The sequence below is a fragment of the Vicugna pacos genome, chromosome 3 (assembly GCF_048564905.1).
Source record: "Vicugna pacos chromosome 3, VicPac4, whole genome shotgun sequence".
In the NCBI taxonomy this organism is placed as follows: domain Eukaryota; kingdom Metazoa; phylum Chordata; class Mammalia; order Artiodactyla; family Camelidae; genus Vicugna; species Vicugna pacos.
The window spans coordinates 82,404,011-82,427,020 of NC_132989.1; the positions used below are offsets into that span (position 1 = coordinate 82,404,011).

General features: G+C 39.3%; 1 protein-coding gene across 2 annotated transcripts in view; it reads right to left on the reverse strand.

Annotated features, from left to right (window-relative positions):
- Positions 1–23,010, reverse strand: part of RAB3C (RAB3C, member RAS oncogene family) — a 254,845-nt gene that overhangs the window by 120,921 nt on the left and 110,914 nt on the right. For both annotated transcript variants that reach the window (XM_006206025.4, XM_072958644.1), the window contains one exon: positions 20,863–20,981. In XM_006206025.4, coding sequence (XP_006206087.1) covers positions 20,863–20,981 — 119 coding nt within the window. The remainder of the gene's footprint in view (positions 1–20,862; positions 20,982–23,010) is intronic.

Consider the following 23,010-nt stretch of genomic DNA (forward strand, 5'->3'; position numbering starts at 1 on the left):
GCAATGCTTGAGAGGCTTCAAATTAAAGAAAATCAATAATTACACTCTGACCTACATTTAAATCATTAATTCACAGTTCTATTTAAAAATACTGAAACAGCAGATTTAACTCAGAATTCCAAAAAACAATAAAATATTTCACAAATACAAGGTCAGGTCAGTGAAATAAGCTGTTAATTCACAGACGATGCCTAATACCAGAAGGTCTACCTCCCTCTCCCCCACATCCCCCTATTTGCGGCTTCTGTCCAGACCTCCTGCCTTAATCTATCTCGTGTTCTGCCTCCTGATCCCATCTCAGCCTCCCTGACTTAGCCTGTAATTACTCCTTCAGTGAGCTGCTTTGCTGCCTGTGACATGTTTGATACCACTTCAATCATGCAAAAAATGTTTACTGACTACGTGTCTTCAAGCACAGCTCTGGTAACTGGAGATATGGTGGTGAACAAAACAGATGCTCCTCAGTTGGCTTCCTATCTCAACTATGATCTGGACCTTTTAGCAGACCCACAAGACCTACATATAATGGCACCAGTTTTTATTCTTTATAAAGAAAGCACCCTTTCCAAATCTAACCTAGTTTTAAATCTTGGCTTTAAAATGAAGATATGAATTATAATGAGCCACATAAGGCAAAAAGTGAGTTTTGCAATCTGATTATGAAGATTCTACTGACTGAGGAAATAATTTCCATATATATTAAAAGAACTCAGAGTGAAATATGAGACTCAGTTAATTGCTTTCACGAGGCAGAGACCCAATTTCTTTGCTGCTTCTTTTTCAAAGCCTTTTTAACTAAAAAGTTTCAATGTTTTCTTACAAATATTTCTTGGGGTTTTGTATCTATTACAAATAATTGCTGAATGCAACTCTTTCCCTGCTCATCTTTGAATCAAGTTACTGACATGCAGACACAAGCCAAGGCCAAGCAATGACTCAACTATGTGCTGCATCTATTTTCCAAGGTCTTTAATAAGGTTATAAACAATAAAGAAATCTGAAGCACTCACAACAGCAAGAAGTAAGAAGCATCAACTATACATGTAGCTTACTATTTCTTTTTTTCCCTAACCTTTCAATTCTTCTCATTCATTTTGTTGGTGAATAAGAAGAAATTGAAATCAAACTTCTGGCCTTTGGAAATCAGTCCCTTGCCAGCGTGAAAACTGCATTAAGTTGAGAAGAGTGAGAGGGAAGACTAACACTGGGGAGTTTGCTCCACCATATAAAAATGTATTATAAAGCACCAGGTGTTCAAATTGTGTGGTACAAATTAAAACTAGAAGACTAGAATGATGGAACAGAATAGGGATGCCTGGAATGGAGCTAAGCCTCTAAGTTTAATAAATTATAATACCATGTGAAATAAAATAATGGACAAGTAAGTAATGACTAACAAACACAGATTAATAATAGAGAAAAAAGTTATCATATACAACTATAAATTCCAGAAGGACTAAAGAATTTAATTTTAAAAAACCCTCAAGCTTAAAAAAATTGTGAATAACATTATGCTGATTAAAGTCAAAGAATAAATTATTAATGGTAAAGTAAATAACTGAAAACTTTCTTTAGCAAAAAGCTAAAAGTAAGACAAGGAATAGTTAATCCTGATGAAGATGACTAACTTTGACATGACAAACCAATACAGTTCCATAAAAAGCAATACTCTCCTTTCATTGTAAGGATGGTGAAAAGATGTAAAAAGTGCCTCACATCCTTTGACAGACCTTATATTCATCCTTCAAGACTTAACTCAATGTCATCTTCTCTGTGAAGCCTTCCAAGTAGCTCTACTGGCGCCAAGAGACTTATTCATAATGCTGTAACTTTTAAAAAAAATTGCATTCCCTTGTCATTTATTCTTTACATGTCTTTTTCTTTAGATAATTCATCAGCTACTTATCTTTTTATTCCCAAGGCTTAGCAGGATGAATGTTCCACATAATGAGTGATAGATAAATGCTAGTTAAGTGAAAAGAAAATTCACACAGAACCGATCACTTTGGAATTCTTTAAGAATGCTAATTCCTCAATACTAGGACTTTTCTAAGCACTATGAAGGAAAGGATGCAGAAGGACAAACTATAAGAATGCACAGTCTCAACAACTACTTCTGGAGAGGACAGAATAGAAGAAAAAGCACCTGAATAGGTGTTAAGTAAAATCCTACTAATAAATTACATTAGTTAGTAGGGAGGCTATTTTCTGGAGCAAATCCACCTATAGCCCAAATATGATAGAAGTTTATTCCTTGTGTACCTAATAAATAAAATAAATGATTTAGTGGAGGAAGCTCTCTTTCAAATAGTGATTTCTAGAAACCCAGGCTCCTCCCATCTTCTAGCTCTACCATCTTCACCGTATGGTCTCCAAGATTCTGTATGGAGCCCATCAAAAAAAGGAAAACAGGGATGGAGAAAGCAGATGCACATCTCTTAACCACCATGATCTGCTAGCAGCATACATTACTTTGGCTTCCATTCTGTTGGTCAGAACTAATCACATGGCTCACCTAGGTGCAAGGGAAGCTGGGAAATGTAGTCCCTGACTGCAACCACTTCCCAGTAAGTAGTGTTATAGAAGAGTGTGCATACATTTGATGGAGAATTAGCCATCTCTACTTCATAAAGATTTCCTACACCTTCTTTTAAATTTTTTGTAAATGGATTATATCTACATAAACACATATGCATACATATACATATATTTCTTTATCTATCTACGTACATTTAACTTCTGAAAGATACACACACACACACACACACACACATACACACACACTTACACAGGACTTACAGATCTTTGAGAAATACAAGGTTGGGGCTACAAGTAAGCCAATGCAGTTAGAGGTACGATTCTTCCCCAAATCAGAATGTTGAGTTTTGTTTAAGTCTCTTTCTTCAACTACATTCTACATCCTACAGCAATGATTCTCAGACTTTTTGAAATAATTACTGCACACACTATGAACCAAGCACTATGTCAACTGAAAAATGAGGCAAAGTTCTTATCGCCTCAAAGGAATAATCAGCCTAGGGGGAAAAAAAGAGACAAAAGCAGGTAATAATAATGCCAAGGATAAACAATAACAAAATCAGTGCTGACTTTAATACTTAAAAGGGTCAGTTATCTTTCATATTTTTAATGTTTTCCCAGCATTCTATCAGGATTAATAGATCATTTCCCTAACAAGTTCTCTCTAGATATTGTGGAATAGCTTACGTGCCTTTTAAAGAATTTCCTAATCTCCACTCTATAAACAAGAGTAAGGGCTGGGATAGGCAAGGCAGGGGAAAGTTCTCTACCTTCTTCACACATGTTTTGTTATTGTTGGTCTGTCATTTATTTATAAGGCAGTTATCATTATGGCCATGTAGTAACAGTAAAAGCTCGTTTGTGTTGTTGTTCAAAGATGATTCTAAGTGTATTATTTAAATGTTTGAAAGATTTTAAAAGTTCATTTAATAAGGAAGAGAGTTGGACATAGGCAATATCAAATCCCATTTAGAGCCATTTAAGCCCTAGAAAAAAATTTTAAGTTCTTGATTGTAATAATTGCTGTGATCAAAAATTAATATTTGCTGAGCATTTACAAAGTAAATGACTTGGTGCTGAATACTGTTAGACCTATGGAATTTTACTTTATGCTGCCCAAGCTAAAGAATTTTATAATTCTACTGATGAACAAAAAGATTTAAGCAATAAGATGATAAAAATATATATACAAAATAACATGGAAACTCAGTTGGTTGGGTGCCATGGAATCAGTACCAATGAACACACGTTATGCTGTTTTCTTTGTGAACATTTCTCACCTCAGCCTTTGGAGGCTCAGAAATAATAAATATTTTGACTAAATAATAGCATGCATTTGGTTACCAGCTGTGACCTCCAGAAAAATGGGAGAGGCAGATGGCAGGAAGCAGTGAAAGGGAAGTTTACTAGAGAAATGTTAGAATGTGAGTGTTTTAAAGATTGCGCCTACTATACTCAGGTTGTCTGTAAATCTCTAAAGAATAGGGTACCCAGATAAAATAGAGGATACCCCGTTAGGTGTTAATTTCAGATGAACGATTAAAAATTTCTCAGTGTAGGTATGTTCCAAATATAGCATGGGAATACTTATGTTAAAATGTATGCATTATTTATCTGAAATTCAAATTTTGCTTTTGTTGGTACATCTGGCAACCCTATTAAAGGTTCCAGTAAGGATCCTTCCAGTGTTATAGTAATATATGCTACCTAAAAATCTCATTTAAAACAAAGCTGGTCAGAAATAATATTAGAAAAAATATAGAGGCTTCATTGTAGGTGCTGGATCAACACGAGTTGTATCTACTTAATACGTCTTCATTTCTGAGGGAAATGGGAGGACCTGAAGCTTCTGTCAGTGTAACCAGAAGGTTCCAGTTCACTGGTTCAGTTTCAGCTTCCATCGTCCTCTTGCTAGCTTTTGTATATGTGTCCTGATAGACAATTAAGTATCAAGCTCAGAGACCCAATCAGGCAGTTTTCTGATCTAGAAACAGGAGTCAATGAAATAAATATCAACAGTAATTATTCAAATAGTATCTTTACATTTGCAGAATGTCACAGTTCTATCACCTTTTCAGAATCTGGAAATGTATTTGATCTGCAAACCAACTTTGTGAAATACTTTTCTATTTCAGGCAGATCTACTCAAGATTCCTGGTTTCTGGGAAATTGTGTGCATTCCCCCTGCAGCTACAGAAATAGCATGAAACAAATATTGCTTTTCATTCTAGCTGTCAAACATGTACTTTATGGATGAGTTAATTACTATGCAAGAGGGGACTGACTCACATTGGTGTGCAGTGGCTGCTAATGAGAAGTCATAAATCAAAGTCCTTAATGTTAAGCCCAAGCTGCAACGTGCAGTTCTCTTGAAATATCACAAGGAAGGCTACGTGTGTATGCATATACGGGCAATGACTCTCTGACTCTCAGGAAGTTAGCTGCTTCCTGATGCCCAGTTTAAATATTTAGCATATAACCCGTCCTCTCTCTCACTCTCCCCTTTGTGATGTCTTTGTTTCCTGTAAGTCCCATAGATCTCAGAGCTCTCTGCAAGGGTAGTGAGAAGGGGCAGGCAGTGAGCTGCCTAAAAACACAATAGGATGATGCTGGCTCCTTGGGCTGACTCCCTGATAAACTAGTTACAGGGTAGATGGTGACTGCCTAGAATGAAAGGTTATTTTTTGTTTTTTGTTTTTTCCTAGACTCAGCAAGGAACAAAAAAACCCTTCCTATTTATATTCATCATAAATTCTTCATAAATTGGGGATTGGTTTAGGGATATAAAACTCCCCTTCTAAAGTACAAATGTTCCCATCTACCTGAGCAAGTCAGTTATCAATTTATATACATCCTGTAAATTGTCCTAATCTGATTTGTCCCTGGAAAGCACCAAAGCAATCAGCTAATAGAAGTTGTTTAAATGGGGAGAAAAGTCTGTGGAAAGGGAGTTACGTAGGTGAAGGCTGAGCCTGGGCATTTGTTTTCTCATTTATTTATTCATCAATTGCATGTGAATTGAGTGCCTACTAATTGTAAAGTCCTTTGAGAGATGCTGGGATAGGTATCACTCTAACTCATATTTAAGACCTTTAGAGCATAGTGGAGGAAGTAAGCAGGTAAAGATGATAACACAAGGCTGGATGAAATAAGTGCTTACGAGATGGATAAGGGGCAGGGCAGAGGGAGCCCCTGAGAAACAACCGATCCTGATAGGAGGAAGGGATGGTAACTCACACTTAATGAAGTCCTGCTCCATGGCCAGCATCAGAGTGGCCTCAGTTAGGACATTACCTGCACCTTCAAGGAGGGGAATATTCACAGTGAGCTTTAGAAGGAAAGGAGGGCTCCAGAGGTCTCCCAAGTCAGGACAGGGGCCCCTTGTTCTGCAGAACAATGGAGGAGCAGGGAGCACCGCGCATGTCAACTATGGCCCGTGGTTTGGTGTGGCTGGAGTGAAGAAAGACACCTGCAATTATTACACCCCATCTACTTCGGCCGCAGTAGGCCTGGGCGAATGGAGGCTTTGGAAATTAAAGGTTGCATGCAGAAAAGCCCTGGATACATGGAAGAGAGAGAGGGGAGGCAAGGGCTGAGAGACTGACCCAAAAGGCAATCTTAGAGACAAAGGCTGATTCTGCAATAGCGGTCTGGTGACTTCCACAGTGACTGCCACACAAAAACTTGATTGCCCCCTGCCAAACCCCTGAATTGAATCTTATAAGCTATATCCAGCATACTGTGGGCTTCATATCCAAGTTTTAAATATATATATAAAATGTTTGATTTACATGCAGCTGTCCAGTTTTCCCAACACAATTTGCTGAAGAGACTGTCTTTATTCCATTGTATGCTCTTGCCTCCTTTGTCGAAGATTTTTTTCTTCAAGGGCAGCTACCCAGGCGATAGAAATAAGAGCAAAAATAAACAAATGGGACCTAATTAAACTTACAAGGTTTTGCACAGCAAAGGAAGCCATAAGCAAGACAAAATGACAACCTACGGAATGGGAGAAAATATTTGCAAAAGATGAGAATGACAAGGGCTTAATTTCCAGAATATATACACAGCTCATACAACTTAATAACAAAAAAACAAACAACCCAATCCAAAAAATGGGCAGAAGACCTGAAGAAGCAATTCTCCAGTGAAGACATACAAGTGGCTAACAGACACATGAAAATATGCTCAGTATTGTTAATTATCAGAGAAATGCAAATCAAAACTACAATGAAGTATCACCTCACACCAGTCACAACAGCCATCATTCAGAAGTCCACAAACAATAAATGCTGGAGAGGGCGTGGAGAAAAGAGAACCCTCCTACATTGTTGGTGGGAATGTGGTTTGGTGCAGCCATTATGGAAAACAGTATGGAAATTCCTCAGAAGACTAAAAATAGACTTACTATATGATCCAGCAATCCCACTCCTGGGCATATATCCTGAGGGAATCTTAATTCAAAGAGATACACGTACCCCAATATTCATAGCAGCACTATTTACAATAGCCAAAACATGGAAACAACCCTGAATGTCCACTGACAGATGACTGGATAAAGAAGTTTTGGTATGTTTACACAATGGAATACTACTCAGCCATAAAAATAACACAATAACGCCATTTGCAGCAACATGGATGGAACTGGAGACTGTCGTTCTAACTGAAGTAAGCCAGAAAGAGAAAGAAAAATACCATATAATATCACCTTTATGTGGAATCAAAAAAAGAAAAAGAAAAAAGGCAAACAAACTTATTTACAAAACAGAAACAGACTCTCAGACGTAGAGAATAAACATGTAGTTACCAGGGAGGGAGGGGGAATGGGAAGGGATAAATTGGGAGTTAGAGATTTGCAGATACTAACTGATAGATATAAAATAGATAAACAAGTTTATACTGTATAGCACAGGGAATTACATTCAATATCTTGTAGTAACTTAAGGTGAAAAAAGAATATGAAAACAAATATATGTATGTTCACGTATGACTGAAACATTGTGCTGTACACTGGAAATTGACACAACACTATAAACTGACGATTCTTCAATTAAAAATTACACACACACACACACACACAAATGTTTGGAAAGCCACAAAGATGATCATCTCCCTATTCTGCCAATTCAAGAGGCGCTAAAGCTCAGAGACTCTGGCCTTGCCTGTTTTCTAAGCAGCCATCTTATCGGAGAGAACAATGAAACAACGAGAAGGCACTCATCTGAAAACAGCTCCCAGGTGCTGCTGCTGCTCCTGACGTGGAGCATCCTGTCCCAGCCTGAGCCAGCTGGACATGCCACCCAGGGCTCATAAGCCATGGAATGCTGCATGCCTGGTGATCTATGTACCCCAGGCCTACAGAAGCCTTTTCCATTTCAATCCTTTCCTAGTCACTTCCATCAATAAGACACTCAGTGGGTCCTGGGAACTTTGGCAGAGGCAGCACTGATGATAAATCTGATAGGAATCACTTACTTCTCGTCACTGCATCTCTTTATCTCCTCGAGGGGAAACTACTTGATTCAGCCCCTGGGTTCAAGCTTACATTTCCCACACTGGGAGGGAGTCTAGAAGGAGCACCTGCCTCAGACAGCATCTGGCTGGGCTGCAGTTTCTGTCTTTGCTGGCTGGCTCAGGACTCATGATCTGAATCTTGCTGGTCTAAACCCTTTGCTTTGAATTCCTGATCTGTGCCTAGACCCCATACTGCATCTCTAGGTGAACTCTAGAATTCCTGAAAAAAAAAAAAAACTGGCAAAGAATGTAGCATTGGGGTCCAGTTCCAAGTGGAAATATGTAAGATAGAGTTGTCAATTTGGAAGGACTGGTTGTAGAGGTAAGGGTATAAAAAAAATCGTTCTGTAAAATCTAAATAAATAAGAGTTTAAGAAGCTTTTATATATAAGATATATTTATGTATTTCCCCAGAATGTTATTATTAATATATAAGTCCAGTTCCAATAATATGTGATTTAAAATTTCCTTGGGAAAAGCTCTCATCTTTCAACGTAACTTCACTTTACATTGGAGAAATTTTTAAAGAAATCCTGATGCTGGGGTCACAATGACGGAGATTTTGATTGAATTAGTACAGAACACAAAATATTCGGCCCTCCATAGGGGCATTCTACATCCTTGGATTCAGTCAACCTCAAATTCAACCAACCATGGATTGAGAATGTTGCAAAAAATTTCCAGAAAGTTCCAAAAAGCGAAACTTGAATTTTCCACATGGTAACTAGCATTTACATTGTATTAGGTGTTAAAAGTGATTTAGAGATGATTTAAAGTTTATGGGAGGACGTGCGTGTGCAAATACTATGCCATTTTATATAAGGGACTTAAGATTCCACAGATTTTAGTATCCAAGGAGGGGTCCTGGAACCGATTTCCCTCAGATACTGAGGGACAACTATATGTCCTGAAAAGATGTCCGAGTGATTCTAATGAGGAATCTGGACTGAGGCCTACAGTCTGACATACACTAAAGGGCTTTATCTTGCCCTTCAGTGTGCACAGCATGCCAGGTCAGTAGATCTTCTCTGTTCCTCACAATCCCCTTGTAAGTCAGGATTTCTTGATTTCTTTTACAGACAGACAAGTAAGGCTGAGAAAGGTTAAATACTGTCGAGTGTCCAAGGTTATACAGTCTCTGGTTTGTTGGGTTTGTCTCACTTTGAGACAAGGGACTCCAATTAACAGCCTGCAAGGCCTTCGCTTGCAGCTCCCCTCAGCAGCCTCAGAATTCTCTGCTTGGTACGCCTTGCCTTTTTCTAAATGGAGTTTTAACCTATAATCCTGCTCCCTTCTTCCTGCCTTTCTCATTGCCTCCCAGATCCCTATCTCCGTTGGTTTTAAATTGAGGACATTTTTTAAAAAGGCAACTTTTCCTCTCAGCTGCAGGAAATTTCTCCTAAAATAAGCTGTTTTATCCAGCTATATAAATGAAGTCATCTTTGGTACTTTTCAATTCATATCAGAAGGTCATAGGATATAAAATTCTGTGCTCAAGCAATTCAGAAAAGACTCATCTCCAGAATATAAACTATGAAGGCAAAGATTTACATAAATTACCATACTAATATTCATATTTAAAGTTAAGAGTTTATCAGAAACAGAAAGATAAGGAAATAATTTCAATTGTAGCAGAGCATCCATTTTTCCACGTTGCTTAAATATTTGCTATGTAATTAGGAAGTGCTGGGTAGCGGTAGGGCATAGCTAGTTTTTACTATACTTAACTCCTTGAATGCCACGAAACAAATCTATCAAAAAATGCCATGTTTAAAGTCAAGCCCAGGGGGATTCAGAGAAGGCACGAGGTTGAGAGAAGGAGTTTGATCAGAAGTGGGGTTAGGAATGGACCAATTTGGACCAAGAGGTAAAAATATTTGTGGTTCTACTATCTGTTCATAAAAAGAAGAAATACAAATCAAAACTACAATGAAGTATCACCTCGCACCAGTCACAATAGCCATCATTAAAAAGTCTACAAACAATAAATGCTGGAGAGAGTGTGGAGAAAAGGGAACCTTCCTACACTGTTGGTGGGAATGTACTTTGGTGCAGCCATTATGGAAAACTATATGGAGAGTCCTCAAAAGACTAAAAACAGACTTACTATATGATCCAGCAATCCCAGTCCTGGGCATATATCCAGAGGAAACTTTAATTCGAAAAAACACATGCACCCCAGTGTTCATAGCACTATTTACAACAGACAAGACATGGAAACAACCTAAATGTCCATTTACAGATGACTAGATAAAGAAGTTTTGGTATATTTACACAATGGAATACTACTCAGCCATAAAAAGTAGTAAAATAATGCCATTTATAGCAACATGGATGGACCTGGAGACTGTCATTCTAAGTGAAGTAAGCCAGAAAGAGAAAGAAAAATACCATATGATATCACTTATACGTGGAATCTAAAAAAAAAAGGACAAATTTATTTACAAAACAGAAACAGACTCACAGACATAGAAAACAAACATATGGTTACCAGGGGGGAAAGAGATGGGAAAGGATGAACTGGGAGTTCAAGATTTGCAGATACTAATTACTATATATAAAACAGGTAAACAACAAGTTTATACTGTACAGCACAGGGAACTATATTCAATACCTTGTAGTAACTTAAGGTGAAAAAGAATATGAAAACGAACATATGTATGTATACGTTGAGATTGAAACGTGATGCTGTACACCAAAAATTGACACAACATTGTAAACTGACTATACTTCAATAAAAAAAAATGTTCTGACACTTTGACACAGGCATTTTGATGAGGGCTTTATCAACACGACCCTGTCATACTGGCCTTATCACCATGTTTCGCTTCAGTGGCAAGGAAACTGATGTGAATAGCAAAATCTGGGGAGTCAACAAAGGCGAGAGGAGGAAGGAATGACAAGGAGAGAGTAAGATGTAAATCAGCATGGTGGGGGGGCGGCGGAAGGAACACTGGTGCTGTTGAAGCAGGTGTACACCACTTTCGTGGGCCTCACAGGGCTCTTTGGTGGGCTTGTTTAGGGCAATTTTCTACAAAGTGGTTTTCCACAAGGGTGTCGAAGACAATATTAGAAACTCTATTTATATTTAACTCATTCCTTTTTTATTTATTTATTTGTGGGGGGAGGTAGTTATTCATGTATATATTCTTGGAGGAGGTACTGGGGATTGAACCCAGGACCTCATGCATGCTAAGTATGTGCTCTACCACTTGAGCTGTACCCTCCCCCTAACTCATTCCTTTTTAGCATCTAGTTTTCTGTGTTTATTTTGTAACGTGCATTATAGATTGGCACAATGGTATGTGATTATCTATGAATAAATAAATGCATATTGTGTAATAAAATAATTTGGCTGGGCTTTTGTCTCTAGTTCCTGGGAGGTAACTTCTAAATCCTTGGTATTTCCCAGTTACTGAAGTGCCTTTGTTATTCATGGTGGGTCCCTTAAAGCAAACCTAACAGTTAATGCTAATGACATGGCTCAGGATGAGCGGGTGGCCACACCAAAAAGACCAACTATGTGATTAGATGGTTAGCACTTTTAGTCACATGATATCAGGCCATCCTCTGAGGAGGGGAGGTGGGTTGGAAATGAGTTCAACCATCTCGGCAATGATTGCATGAATCATGCCGATGTAATGAAACCCCAATAAAAACTCTGGACACCAGAGCTTGGGTGAACTTCCCTGGCTGGCAATCCCCTGCCTGTAGTGACGTATCAGTGAGCCTGAAAGGTGGCGTGTCCCTGAAGACAATAGAAGCTTTGCACTTGAAACCCTCCCAGATCTTGCTCTGTACATCTCTCTCTGGCTGGTTCTGACTTGTATCCTTTTGTTATAATAAAACTATAATTGTAAGTACAGCACTTTCCTGAATTCTGTAAGTCATTCTAGTGAATTATCACACCTAAAAGTGGTCATGGGAGACCGTGAATTTGCAGCCAGCTGGTCAGAAGTAAGGGTAGCTCAGTGGACGCCAAACTAATATTTAGTATCTGAAATGAGGCCAGTCTCCTGGAGGACTGTGCCCTTAACTTGACTAACTCTGGGTAGACATAAATTGGAAGGACTACTCAAAAAGTTTTAGTGGCTATGAGTATTTGGTTCAAAGAAAATTAGGGAACTACTTAAGACAGCACTCAGGCCTTGTGACATCCCTTCCCTCACCTACCATCTGCCAGCTGTGGCTCTCAGTGTGCTATGGGAAGGAAAACTATAAACAAAAAAACATTCAATATAAAAAAATTAAAATTAGGTCACAGGGTACAGTAGACTTTAAATGAGGACTGTTAAAAGTGTTATTCTGTGAGTAAAAAACATGAGATGGAGGACGTGGAGACTGTGACATGGTTGGGCTGCTTATACGTTCTTTTATTCACACCATGACTCTTGCTCTTGCTTTGGAATTTGATGGTATGGAAAGAAAAAGTTACAGGAAAACACTTACTACGGGCTCTGTCTAAATTTAATGGAGTCAGATATCATACACAATGACAATGACCTGTGTTTTCCGGTGACAAAATAATCCTTTCATGATTCATGTTGTGCTATTTTTCTAATTTTCTCTTTAGAATAGGTTCCTGTAATATCTACTAGTTTTTAAGGAGTAGGTGTATAGGGGGGTTGGTTTACAACTGATAATAAATAAGGATAATTTTCTCAATGAACTGAACTGCAGAGACAAATGACCAAGCCCACCCCAACATTAAATGAATAAATGGGGGCTTCAGAGCCCTCCAGCTACAGCTAGGAGCCCCATATGGGGCAAATAATGTCATAGATTTATAAAAAGGTAGAGATTAGACGGAGGTTGTAGACTTAGAAGATGCCGCCTTTCTACTCGTTTCACAATGCAGTGGCTGAGTGCTTATTTTTTGCTTACTGGGTAATTAGAAAATAAGGACCTACAGTAGGTATCATGAAATACTCAACATATTCACTGAGGCTGGAAAGCAGGCTTGATGGAGATCATATTCATGGTGGACCTGAAAATACCAGTAAGGTTCAAGTAAGCCACGAGTATAACTGTTCATCTTTGTTTTTTGTTTTGTTTTTTACTCCGTAAATCATTTATTTGTTACTAAAGGATTTCAGGGGAGAAATCATCTGATCAAATCAAATGATCAAACTTAACATCTCCAATATTATGAGACATGAATGTGTGCTTCCTAGATGATACACTGACAAGGATACAGGAGACTCACACAAGTTCCTGCCAAAATGTTTAGCTTGGATCTAATCACAGAATTGGACAAATACAAATTTAAAGACAGCGTAAGAATAACTGATTTGAACTTTTCACAAACATCTGTTCATGTTCATGTTTAAAAGCCTAAAGCTCTGTTTTCCAAATAGGATCATCAACCATCCCACAGATTTGCTTTTTTCATTAACAGTGTTACCCAGAAGCCAAGCTGAGCATCTAGACCTGGAAAATGAGCTCTTACCACAATCTCCTCTCTGAGGAGTTATGTGACAGGTATAATTAGTGTCCTTCAAGGCAAATCTACTCCCCAAAGACAGGCAACTAATTTCAAAGAAAAGAAGGTATAATCAAACAGAGAGAAGCCAAGGAGATCCTGTGAGGAAGTAACGATATTTGCAATAAATATTGTGACACAGAAATGCACATGAGGAGCTGCCGAGGAGCCTACTTTCAGAGTGCAGGTGGAGCAGAACAAACAGCAATCATGTTTATATAACGCCTTTTATCCAGAAGCCCAAGCCTTTTATTTAACCTTTATATTCCCTATGTAGCCTGACTGTGGGACGGCTGCAGCAACCAGAATTTAGCTTTTAGCCTTGACTTTAGTGTCCATATTTATGGAATAGTAATTGCCATCCCCAAGTGCAGTTGAGGTTAGCTTGGCACCAAGACACAAAGTCAGATAGGATGGGCATTTCTATTCCCTTAGCTCCTTCTCTGTACATAACCAACACATTTACTGCTAATATGTGCTTCCTGCTTCAGTCTTCAAGCCTTTGGCTATTTCCCAGATCACTAAAAAAAAAAAAAAAAAACCTGCTGAATTAAGACATCTTTAATTCAAGGCTTTACATTTTTTAACATGTCTGCATTCTTCATGCAGCTAATTTGGGGCTGGAACCAAGTCCAGCTAATGAAAAGGTGAGTGGAAACAAACAAAGAAATGAAAAAATCCAGAGGCAGAAAGTTGGTCGATGGAACTTTGAGTACATAAGAGATGAGAAAATATTTCCCATTCGGTTAGATCACACTTCGGGCCCCTTTTAGGTGTCCCCAGATATGTGCTGTACATTTATTGTACTAACTCATGCCTCAAATATACTCTCCTTTCCAAAAAAAAATTTCAAAAGACCATTTTAGAACTGGAATGTGCTACAGGAACTAACCTGGTAACTTCGAGTTACTTTGCCCAATATGGAAGATGAGGCACATTCTGATCTCTCTTTATCAATTCTGCCCACATATCTCCCCATCTTCCTGAGAAGTTGGAGGGCCTTATTTTATATATATAGGCAAAATTTTGGTAAAATAGGCAGTACCTCCTTATAAGAGTTGATTGAGAGCACTGATTTATTTTCATCATAATGGTCTAATACTATTTCAGCCCTCAGTTATCAATTTTTTGTTGGACACATAATTGACATATGCCTGGGACTGTGCTAGACTATGAAGACACAAAATGAATAAGATCTAGTCCTATATACCTCTCTTTCTGTCATTCACACATTCATTCATTCAACAAATATTTATTGAACATCTAGTATGTGCCAGGGACTATTCTAGGCATATATAAAAAACACTGCATAAATGGGACAGAGATTTGCTAGTCTATGAAGCTTGCATTCTTGTTAGGGAGACAGACATGATAAACGAGTAAACTGGAAAACATATCAGAGGGTGATAAATGCTATGGAAACAACATAAAGCAGAAAAAGGGATAAGGAGTGTGGAAGAGGGCTGCAGTGTAAAATCGGGTGGGTGTGAAAAGGCCTTGCTGAGAAGGTGATGGTACAGTGAAGAATGGAAGGAGGTGAGGGGAGAACCATAAGGATAACTGGGAAGTGACTTCCAGGCAGCGGGAAGAGCAGGAGCAAGTGCCCTGAGGTGGAAGCATGCCAGATAGATTCTAGGGATGGCAAAGAGGTCGGTGTGGCTAGACTGGTGTGAGAGATGGAGCATAGGAGAAAGTGAGGTCGGAGAGGTAGTGGGTAAAACTGTGCAGGGTCTTACGGGTGCCTGTAAGGGCTCTGGTTTTAATTCAGGAGAGGTGGAGATGCTGTGACTGTCTGGAGCAGAGGAATGACATGATCTGATTTACAGTTTGAAAAGCTCACTCCATCTGCTGTGCTGGGAAGATTCTGGGGGCTGGGGCAGTGCTAGAAGCAGGGAGGCCAATTAGACTCACGTAATAAACCAGATAAGAGATGATGGTGACATAACCAAGCTGGGAGCAGTATGTTATGGCTTGAGTTGTATCCCCTCCTCAAAATGTTGAAATTCCAATCCCTAGTACCTCTGAGTGTGACTATATTTGAAAATAAGGTTTTGCAGATGATCAGATTAAGACGAGGTCATTGGGGGCAGCCCTGATCCAATATGACAGTGTCCTCATAAGAAGGAGAAACTTGAGCACAGAGAGAGACACATATAAAGGGGAGATATGTAAAAACACAGGGAGAATGTTATCTACTGGCGAAGGAATGCCTGAGGCCACCAAAAGGGACAGAGGTGACAAACAGATTCTCTCATAGCCCTCAGAAGGAGCCAACCCAGTGGACACTTTTTCTTTAAATTGAAGTATAGTCGTTTTACAATAGTGTGTTACTTTCTGGTGTACAGCACAGAGATTCAGTTATAGATATATATTTATATACATGCATATATATTCTTTTGCATATTCCATTTCGTTATAGGTTACTACAAGCTACTGAATATAGTTCCCCCATGGACATTTTGATCTGGGACTTCTGGCCCCAGAACTGTGAGCCCCTTTCTGTTCAGTAAGCATGCAGCCTGGGACACTTTGTTACAGTGTCCCTAGCAAACTAAAACACAGCGGAAATGGGGGTGTGGTGGGATTCTAGATATGTGATTGGTCCACGTTATCCGTGGAGTCCATATTAGGAAGCTCTGAACAAAGGCTTAGCAATTGCTCTTCATAACATAGTTGTTATTATCAGGATACAATTCTTTCATATTTAACATGAGGTCACCTTAATTTAAGACCATTATAGATTTTGGGAGAAAAAGAAAGTGAGAGAAAATTGCAGAGGAAGAGAATATGTGAAGGTGAAATTTCATTCCAGTTCTAGCACATCTGCCATGGTACCCTGAATGTCATGGAAATGAATTATTTAAAACTGGTGGGATGATGGTGTCAGACTTTGATCCTCAGTCTGGTGGCTTTTTAAAAATATCAGTCTGCTCCCCAGATTTCCTGCCTTTAAAAAAATCCTTATATTTATAGTTTTTCGTTGTGTCATAAAAAGCAGACTGTAAATAAATAAGGTCGGGCAGATAAGCCAATGACAATTTCCTACAGGAAATACAGCAGCCTGTGGCCATGCCATACTTAGAACAGAAATGCATTTAGAGTCAGGAATGGGGAAGATTTGAAGTCAAGTGAAAATGTACTGCATTATGTATAGACATTAGAGTCTTAATACTAGACGTTCAGAAAGAGCCTGGACAGCAGATCTGAGTTCCATATACTCAGGGTCACGCTCCAAGTGAGATGCAGAAAACTCTACTTGCCACAGCTCCTGTGAGAAACATTTCAAAGGCAGCAAAATTCCCAGTGGTAATCTTGTGTTTCTACAACTATCTAAATCTACTTGGGAATTGTCTCTCTAATAAATCATTCATTTAATTTATTCTTAAATCGAAGCCCATTGGAGGAGTCAAAGCACAGAATGCTCAGTTTTCAAAAAAGAGGTAACCTCTATTTTCTCAAAAGTATAGAGCCACTAAATTGCTGCTCTTGACTTTGAACTCTACACATTTATCTCCTTAGTAAACTGCAGGTTTAAGCAAACAGGGATCTGGCAAATTAGTCTAGTTACTGACCATGATTACACACAGTTTCACCACATGGACCAAGCTGAAGAACACTGTAGACCTCGTTGCAGCATCCAATGGGATTGTTTAGAGCTACAATGTGATTGTTTATTTCCTTGCGGGTTTTTTTTTTTTTTACAAAACATGCCAATCAATTCAGATAACCTCAGTGGATATGTACTTCCCATGCAAATTTCTTTCACTTCACTAATTCAATAAATATTTTTTGAGCACTTTACACTGAGGTGTAAAGGTGAAAAAAACAGGCATAGCCCTTGTCTTCAAGGAACAGAAAACAGAAAACAAAATAGGCATTTACAGTATGTTGTAAGATACATTAATGGTGTTTCAAGAGCCTATCATAAAAGCAAGTAAATGAATCTGGAGTTATAAAAGACATAACAGAGGAAATGATGGTCAAGCTGAAATCTGAAGGATGAGAGGAAATCAGCTTGATCTGTGTCAGGGAGGTATGAATGTGGTTTCTTGTAGAAAGCAGAGCATGTGCAAGGCCCAGAGAAAGAAAAATCCAAAAGGATAAGAAGTTCAAGGGACTAAAAGAAGTTCAAAAACTGGAGACTTTAACAAGCATAATAATACAAATGCAGCAACTGGCCTCCAAAATATTGGATGTAATACAAGCACCTGAGGCCATCTTCAGAGAAGATAAGCACAAACTGCTTTCTATCTAAGGTATAACGTAGAAAGATGGTATTCAGGGAGGATAATCTAGGTAGCACAGAATTGATGTATTCCCTTGAGTGGTTCCATTCAATTCTTGGATCATTTGAGATCACAAGAAGTCTATGTGCTTGGATTATATTTCAAAAAGGAAGTCTGAGCCTCTCATAGGGGTCTTCACTGAATATGTTCTAATGTTTGTCTTCTATGTTTTGAAGGCACTATAACAAAGAAGTCTCATGAGGTCTTTTTAGTACTAGTTATGAAAGTCATTGTTGACATAAACCCAATGTGCCCCAAATTAAAGACATTTCCAGCAGAATTTAATTTAAAAAAAACTTTCTTTGCCCTCAGGGATTGGTACTACAATTTTTACCCCTTCCTATACTGAAAGCTGTAGAACACATCATGTTTAATTTTTTTTTTCAGCGATGGTTTTCACTTTGGTTTCAGAGAGTTTCAGAACCAAATTTTGTTTTAAACCCAATAGCCATTTTACCCTTTATATTTCCATAAGCTTTGAAATTCTCTATCAGACACCCTCAAATTTATGTCCCTCTCAAATCCTCCTGTCTGATGGGCTCCTGGTTAGTCACTCATTCCATTCCTCCTGCCAACCTCTCCTGAAAGGGCTCTGCTCAACTCTCACCTCGGTTATCAGCGTGACACAGACATGACCTAAAGCAGCTCACCTCAGACTAATGCAACACAGCACTGCCTCCTTAGAAAGTGAGAGATGAGACAGGAAAAATACAGTGGTTCCACGATGTCATGCATCTGAAAGTCAGGCTGAGGAAGTTTTAATAAATTAAGGAGGGGATGGTAAGTCTTGCCTTGTAGGCAGGGGTCTTCCATGATCTTTAGGATCATGTTCTTTTGGGGTAACAGAGCAGCAGTGGGATAGGATGGGTTGGGATGGGAAGAAATCTAAGGGGAGAAAGACCAGTTAGAAGGCTGTTATGAAGGAAGATGCAAAAGAGAACATTAAAAAGCTGAGCAATGATGGTCACACGGTTTTCCAGGCAGGAACAGATTCAAAGGATATTCAAAAAAACTTAATATGCAAGATCAGGCCCCAGATTTGGATGGATGGAAGTTAGAGTGGGTTCAGGGTGGACCTGGGTAACAAAGCACTCTGGCCTCAATGAATAGCAGAACTGAAGTCAGGAGGGTGAGCAGTTTCAGGTGAAGATACCTGATTCTGAGACATCAGCAGGATGTCCAGGTGGAGAAATATTTTGGCTACCAGGAAATGCAACACCTCAGTTCAGAAGACAGACTGGGGCCCAATATTTAAACTTGGGAGCCATCTGGTATAAGTGATAAATGATGCATGAGAGTGGATAAGATGGCCAAGGAAACAGAATAAGCCCAAGCAAAAAGCCATGACAGGATGCTTACCCTTGGCTGGGTGAAGGAGGGAGGGAATGATAGGAGGCAGAATGAGGAGAGGTCAGAGAGAGATGAGAATAATCTGGGAAATGCACCTCTAAGAAGACAGGAAACAGAGCCCCAAAGGAAAGAGTGGGTAAACAGAGTCCAACAGTTACTGAACTGGAGGAGGATGGGGACTGAGATAGGGCAGATGGTCTGCTGACAGGTGAGGGACACTGGGTGCCCATTATTCTAGCCTGTTGTTCCAGTGAAAATTATACAACTACTGAGAACAGATGAGGGATCTGCTGAGCTCATTAAAACCAAATGATTTGTCTATTTTGTAAACAGCAGTTTGTATCTGCTAATCCCAAACTCCAGGTCCTACTGTATAACACAGGGAACTATATTCAATAGCTTGTAATAACCTTTAATGTAAAAGAATATGTAAAAGAATATATCTATTTATATGTATAACTGAATCACTATGCTGTACACCAGAAACTAACACAACACTGTAAATCAACTATACTTCAATTAAAAAAAAATGGTAACAGTGCCAGGAGCCATCCTAGCAGGACCCTTGGTTCTTGCATCAGAAATGCAATGGAAAAGTCCAGCATCCTCATGCCCTCCTCCACACCTTCCCTCAGTAAGGCCAATCTGGCTTCCACCCTGCCCTGAAACACTGAAAACTATCTAACAAATCCAGAGAAGAGCTCAGGAAATTTTTACTGTAAACAGCCGGATGGAAGATGTTTTAGGCTTGGGAGCTATGGGGTCTCTGTTGCAGTGAATTAGCTCTGCTGTTGCAGCGACTTAGCTCTGCTGTTGCAGCGTGAAAATAGCTACAGACAATAAGTAAATGCACCTGGCTGGGTTCCAATAAAACTTTATTTACAAAACAAGTGGTGGGTCAGATGTGACTCGTAGGCCAGATTCGGGTTACGGTTCATAGTTTCCAGATCCCTATTTTAGACCAGTACACTTCTAAACTGCTTATTATTTATACTTTATAAAATCAAAAGCCATGCACTAGTCTCCACAGAACTAAAGATGACAGGATGCAAAGCACTAGAGTTTTAAGGACCCTTCCAGGGTCAGACCCCTCCCTCATACCCTGTGCTGTAGCTCCTTTCTGAGGTACCCAGATAACTGGATCTCAGGTATATCTCCTGAGGTTTTCAGATGCTAAAAACCACCACAGAGGAAGAAATAAACTACTTGATGATCGAGCGGTTGACAGTGCTGACCGCCTTGTTACCTCCACATCAACCAATCAGAGAACTGTGCACGAGCTGATCATGTACCTAGGACCCGCCTCCCTTACCTGGCCTTATAATATGCTTTCCTGAAACCCTTCTGGGAGTTGGGGGTTTTCTTGGGCATGAGCCACTCTGTCCTTCTTGCTCGGCTCTGCAATAAACATTTCTCTGCTCCAAACTCCAACGTTTCAGTTTCTTTGGCCTCACGGTGCGTCAGGCACACAAACTTACCTTCAGTAACAGAGTGAATATAGAAAAATCACCAACGTGATTTCTTATGAATCCTTAAATAATGAGTCTGAGCATAGCTAGCACTTATTTGCTTTGTGAAACATAAGTGAGATCACAGTATATAAAACACACATATTATATTGTGATGTGCTCACTGCTTTGAGGAGGGAGACACAGTTGAATGACATTAACGGGAACATTTGCTCTTACTTACCAGTCCTGTACTGCATTGAAGGACTCTTCATTTGTGATGTCATACATCAGAATGAAGCCCATGGCCCCGCGATAGTAGGCTGTGGTGATCGTCCTGTATCTCTCCTGGCCTGCCGTGTCCTAAAACACAGCAATAAAAATCTCTCAAAAACTAAGGCAATGCATCTTGTGGGAAGTGATTAATTATTTCAAAAACAGTCATAACAGAGACCCTGAATGGTATCTGTAGTGTATAGCACTTTATATTGTACAGTCTTGTTTTTCCTAATGATTTTTATATGGCAACTCTGCAATATTATGAAAAATTCTGTTCTGGGGAAAGAGCTAGCTAAAAGTGTCTTCCACACAGGATCATTCCCATAAAGCAGCATCTAATTATAGAAAATAAAAAGATTACACATATCAAACTCTGTGGCTTTTGTATAGTTTAAAACCAGAAGAGTATATTTGTTCCATCATGAGATATTTACTATCTAAGTACAAGCCTCTGTGAGGGGAAAAAAGAAGTTTGTGAAACGGTCCCTGCATTTTAAAACAATGCAATGTAGCTTCAGTTGACTCAATTGTAAAGTGAGACTAAAAATGCCTGCTTCATGTGGATGTTTGGGTCAGACAGATCTGGGATTCCTGCTCTCCCATCAGAGAGATGGGGGAAGGCACATGAGCCACTGCACCTCTAAAAACTTAAACCCTCTGAAGTCCAGCATGCTTGTTAGGGTGACATGAAATAACGCATGGAAAGTGCTTCACAGAGCTCAGCACATGAAAAATGTGCAATAAACGGGAAGAACTGCCTGTTATTCCTGAAATCTGGGGAGGCAAGGCTAACATAAGATGGAAGATTGCAGCTCACAAATGCAAGTTCAGGGCCTCCAAAAGAGCCACATGCAGTAGTGAAATCTGAGAGTCAGAGGCAGCTCCATCACTGAAATGATCCCTGTATATCACGTATACTGCATAGTGCAGCTAAAGAAATGATTCCTCAATTCAACTAACGTTTGCCCCTTTGTCGTCTCAGGATCTGGGGTTATCACTTACAACCCAGAGCCCCTTGGTTTCCCTCTCTGCCTCTTTCCCTAGAGATTGGGCTTTGATTTCTCTGTCCTAGTATTCTAGGTACATAGCATTTTGGACAGAAATGTTCCCTTCTTTCTGACTTCAGTCTGGATCCTCTTTCTCCCCTTCTCTCAGAGATGCCTCCACTGTACACCCAGTGCCTCCCAGCTCCCCCTAAGACTTAATATTAATAGGTCTTGGAGGGAAAGCTAATGTGTTGGGTGACACAAAAAGAGGTTCCCTTTAGCATCAGAGTGAAGCAAACATCTCCTGGGTCTCCCTGCTGGATGGGACTCGTGCTGGATATGCTGTTCCTCATCCATAGGTGTCCTCCTTCTAAGATGCTTCCACGCCACCCTGGACTAACGGTCAGAAGCTCAAGACAGCTCATAATCTCCTCCTAGTTTGTGAGGTTTATTCTATTTGGCTCCTGAAAGTTCAGAGAAGGGTGACTAAAGAAGGCTGAGGGAATCAGTGAATGACTCCAGGAGAATGTGGGGGTGTGAAAGAACACTGGAAATTCAGCCAAGGGTGTGACTTTCCATGAAGCCAGCAATAATTATGTTCTACTTTAGGAGCAGGGATAAGGCTGGCCTGATTAGAGGTGTTTATTAGGTAATACTATTGAAATAAGTTTCCAAAGGTAAGGTGAAAAGAGAGTATAGGACCCCAAATAGCAAAAGTGAAGCAAAACAAGTGGGGAAGGTCTTTCAGAACATACCACTAATTGGCAGAAAACAAAAAGAAAAGTCTAGATTTCACCACATGAAAAGTTGACAATTCTTTGAATATACGGGGGAAATGCTATAAATAAATTGAAATGATATATAATCAAAGAATATTGGAATGTTTTATTGTTTTTTGCTTAGTATTTTATAAATATGAAAGTGTAGATGTTAGAAACAAGGGTATCAAAAACTGCATGTAATTGGGACAAATTTACAAATTTATTAGACAGAAGCCAGTCTTGAGCTTATTTGGATATTCTTGGATATGCACTGGATCGAATTCAAGTAACAGTCTATCCAACTGTGAAATCAGAAGAAAGAGAACCAACTTCCCAAAGACCATATTGAAAAAGCAAGGTACAACC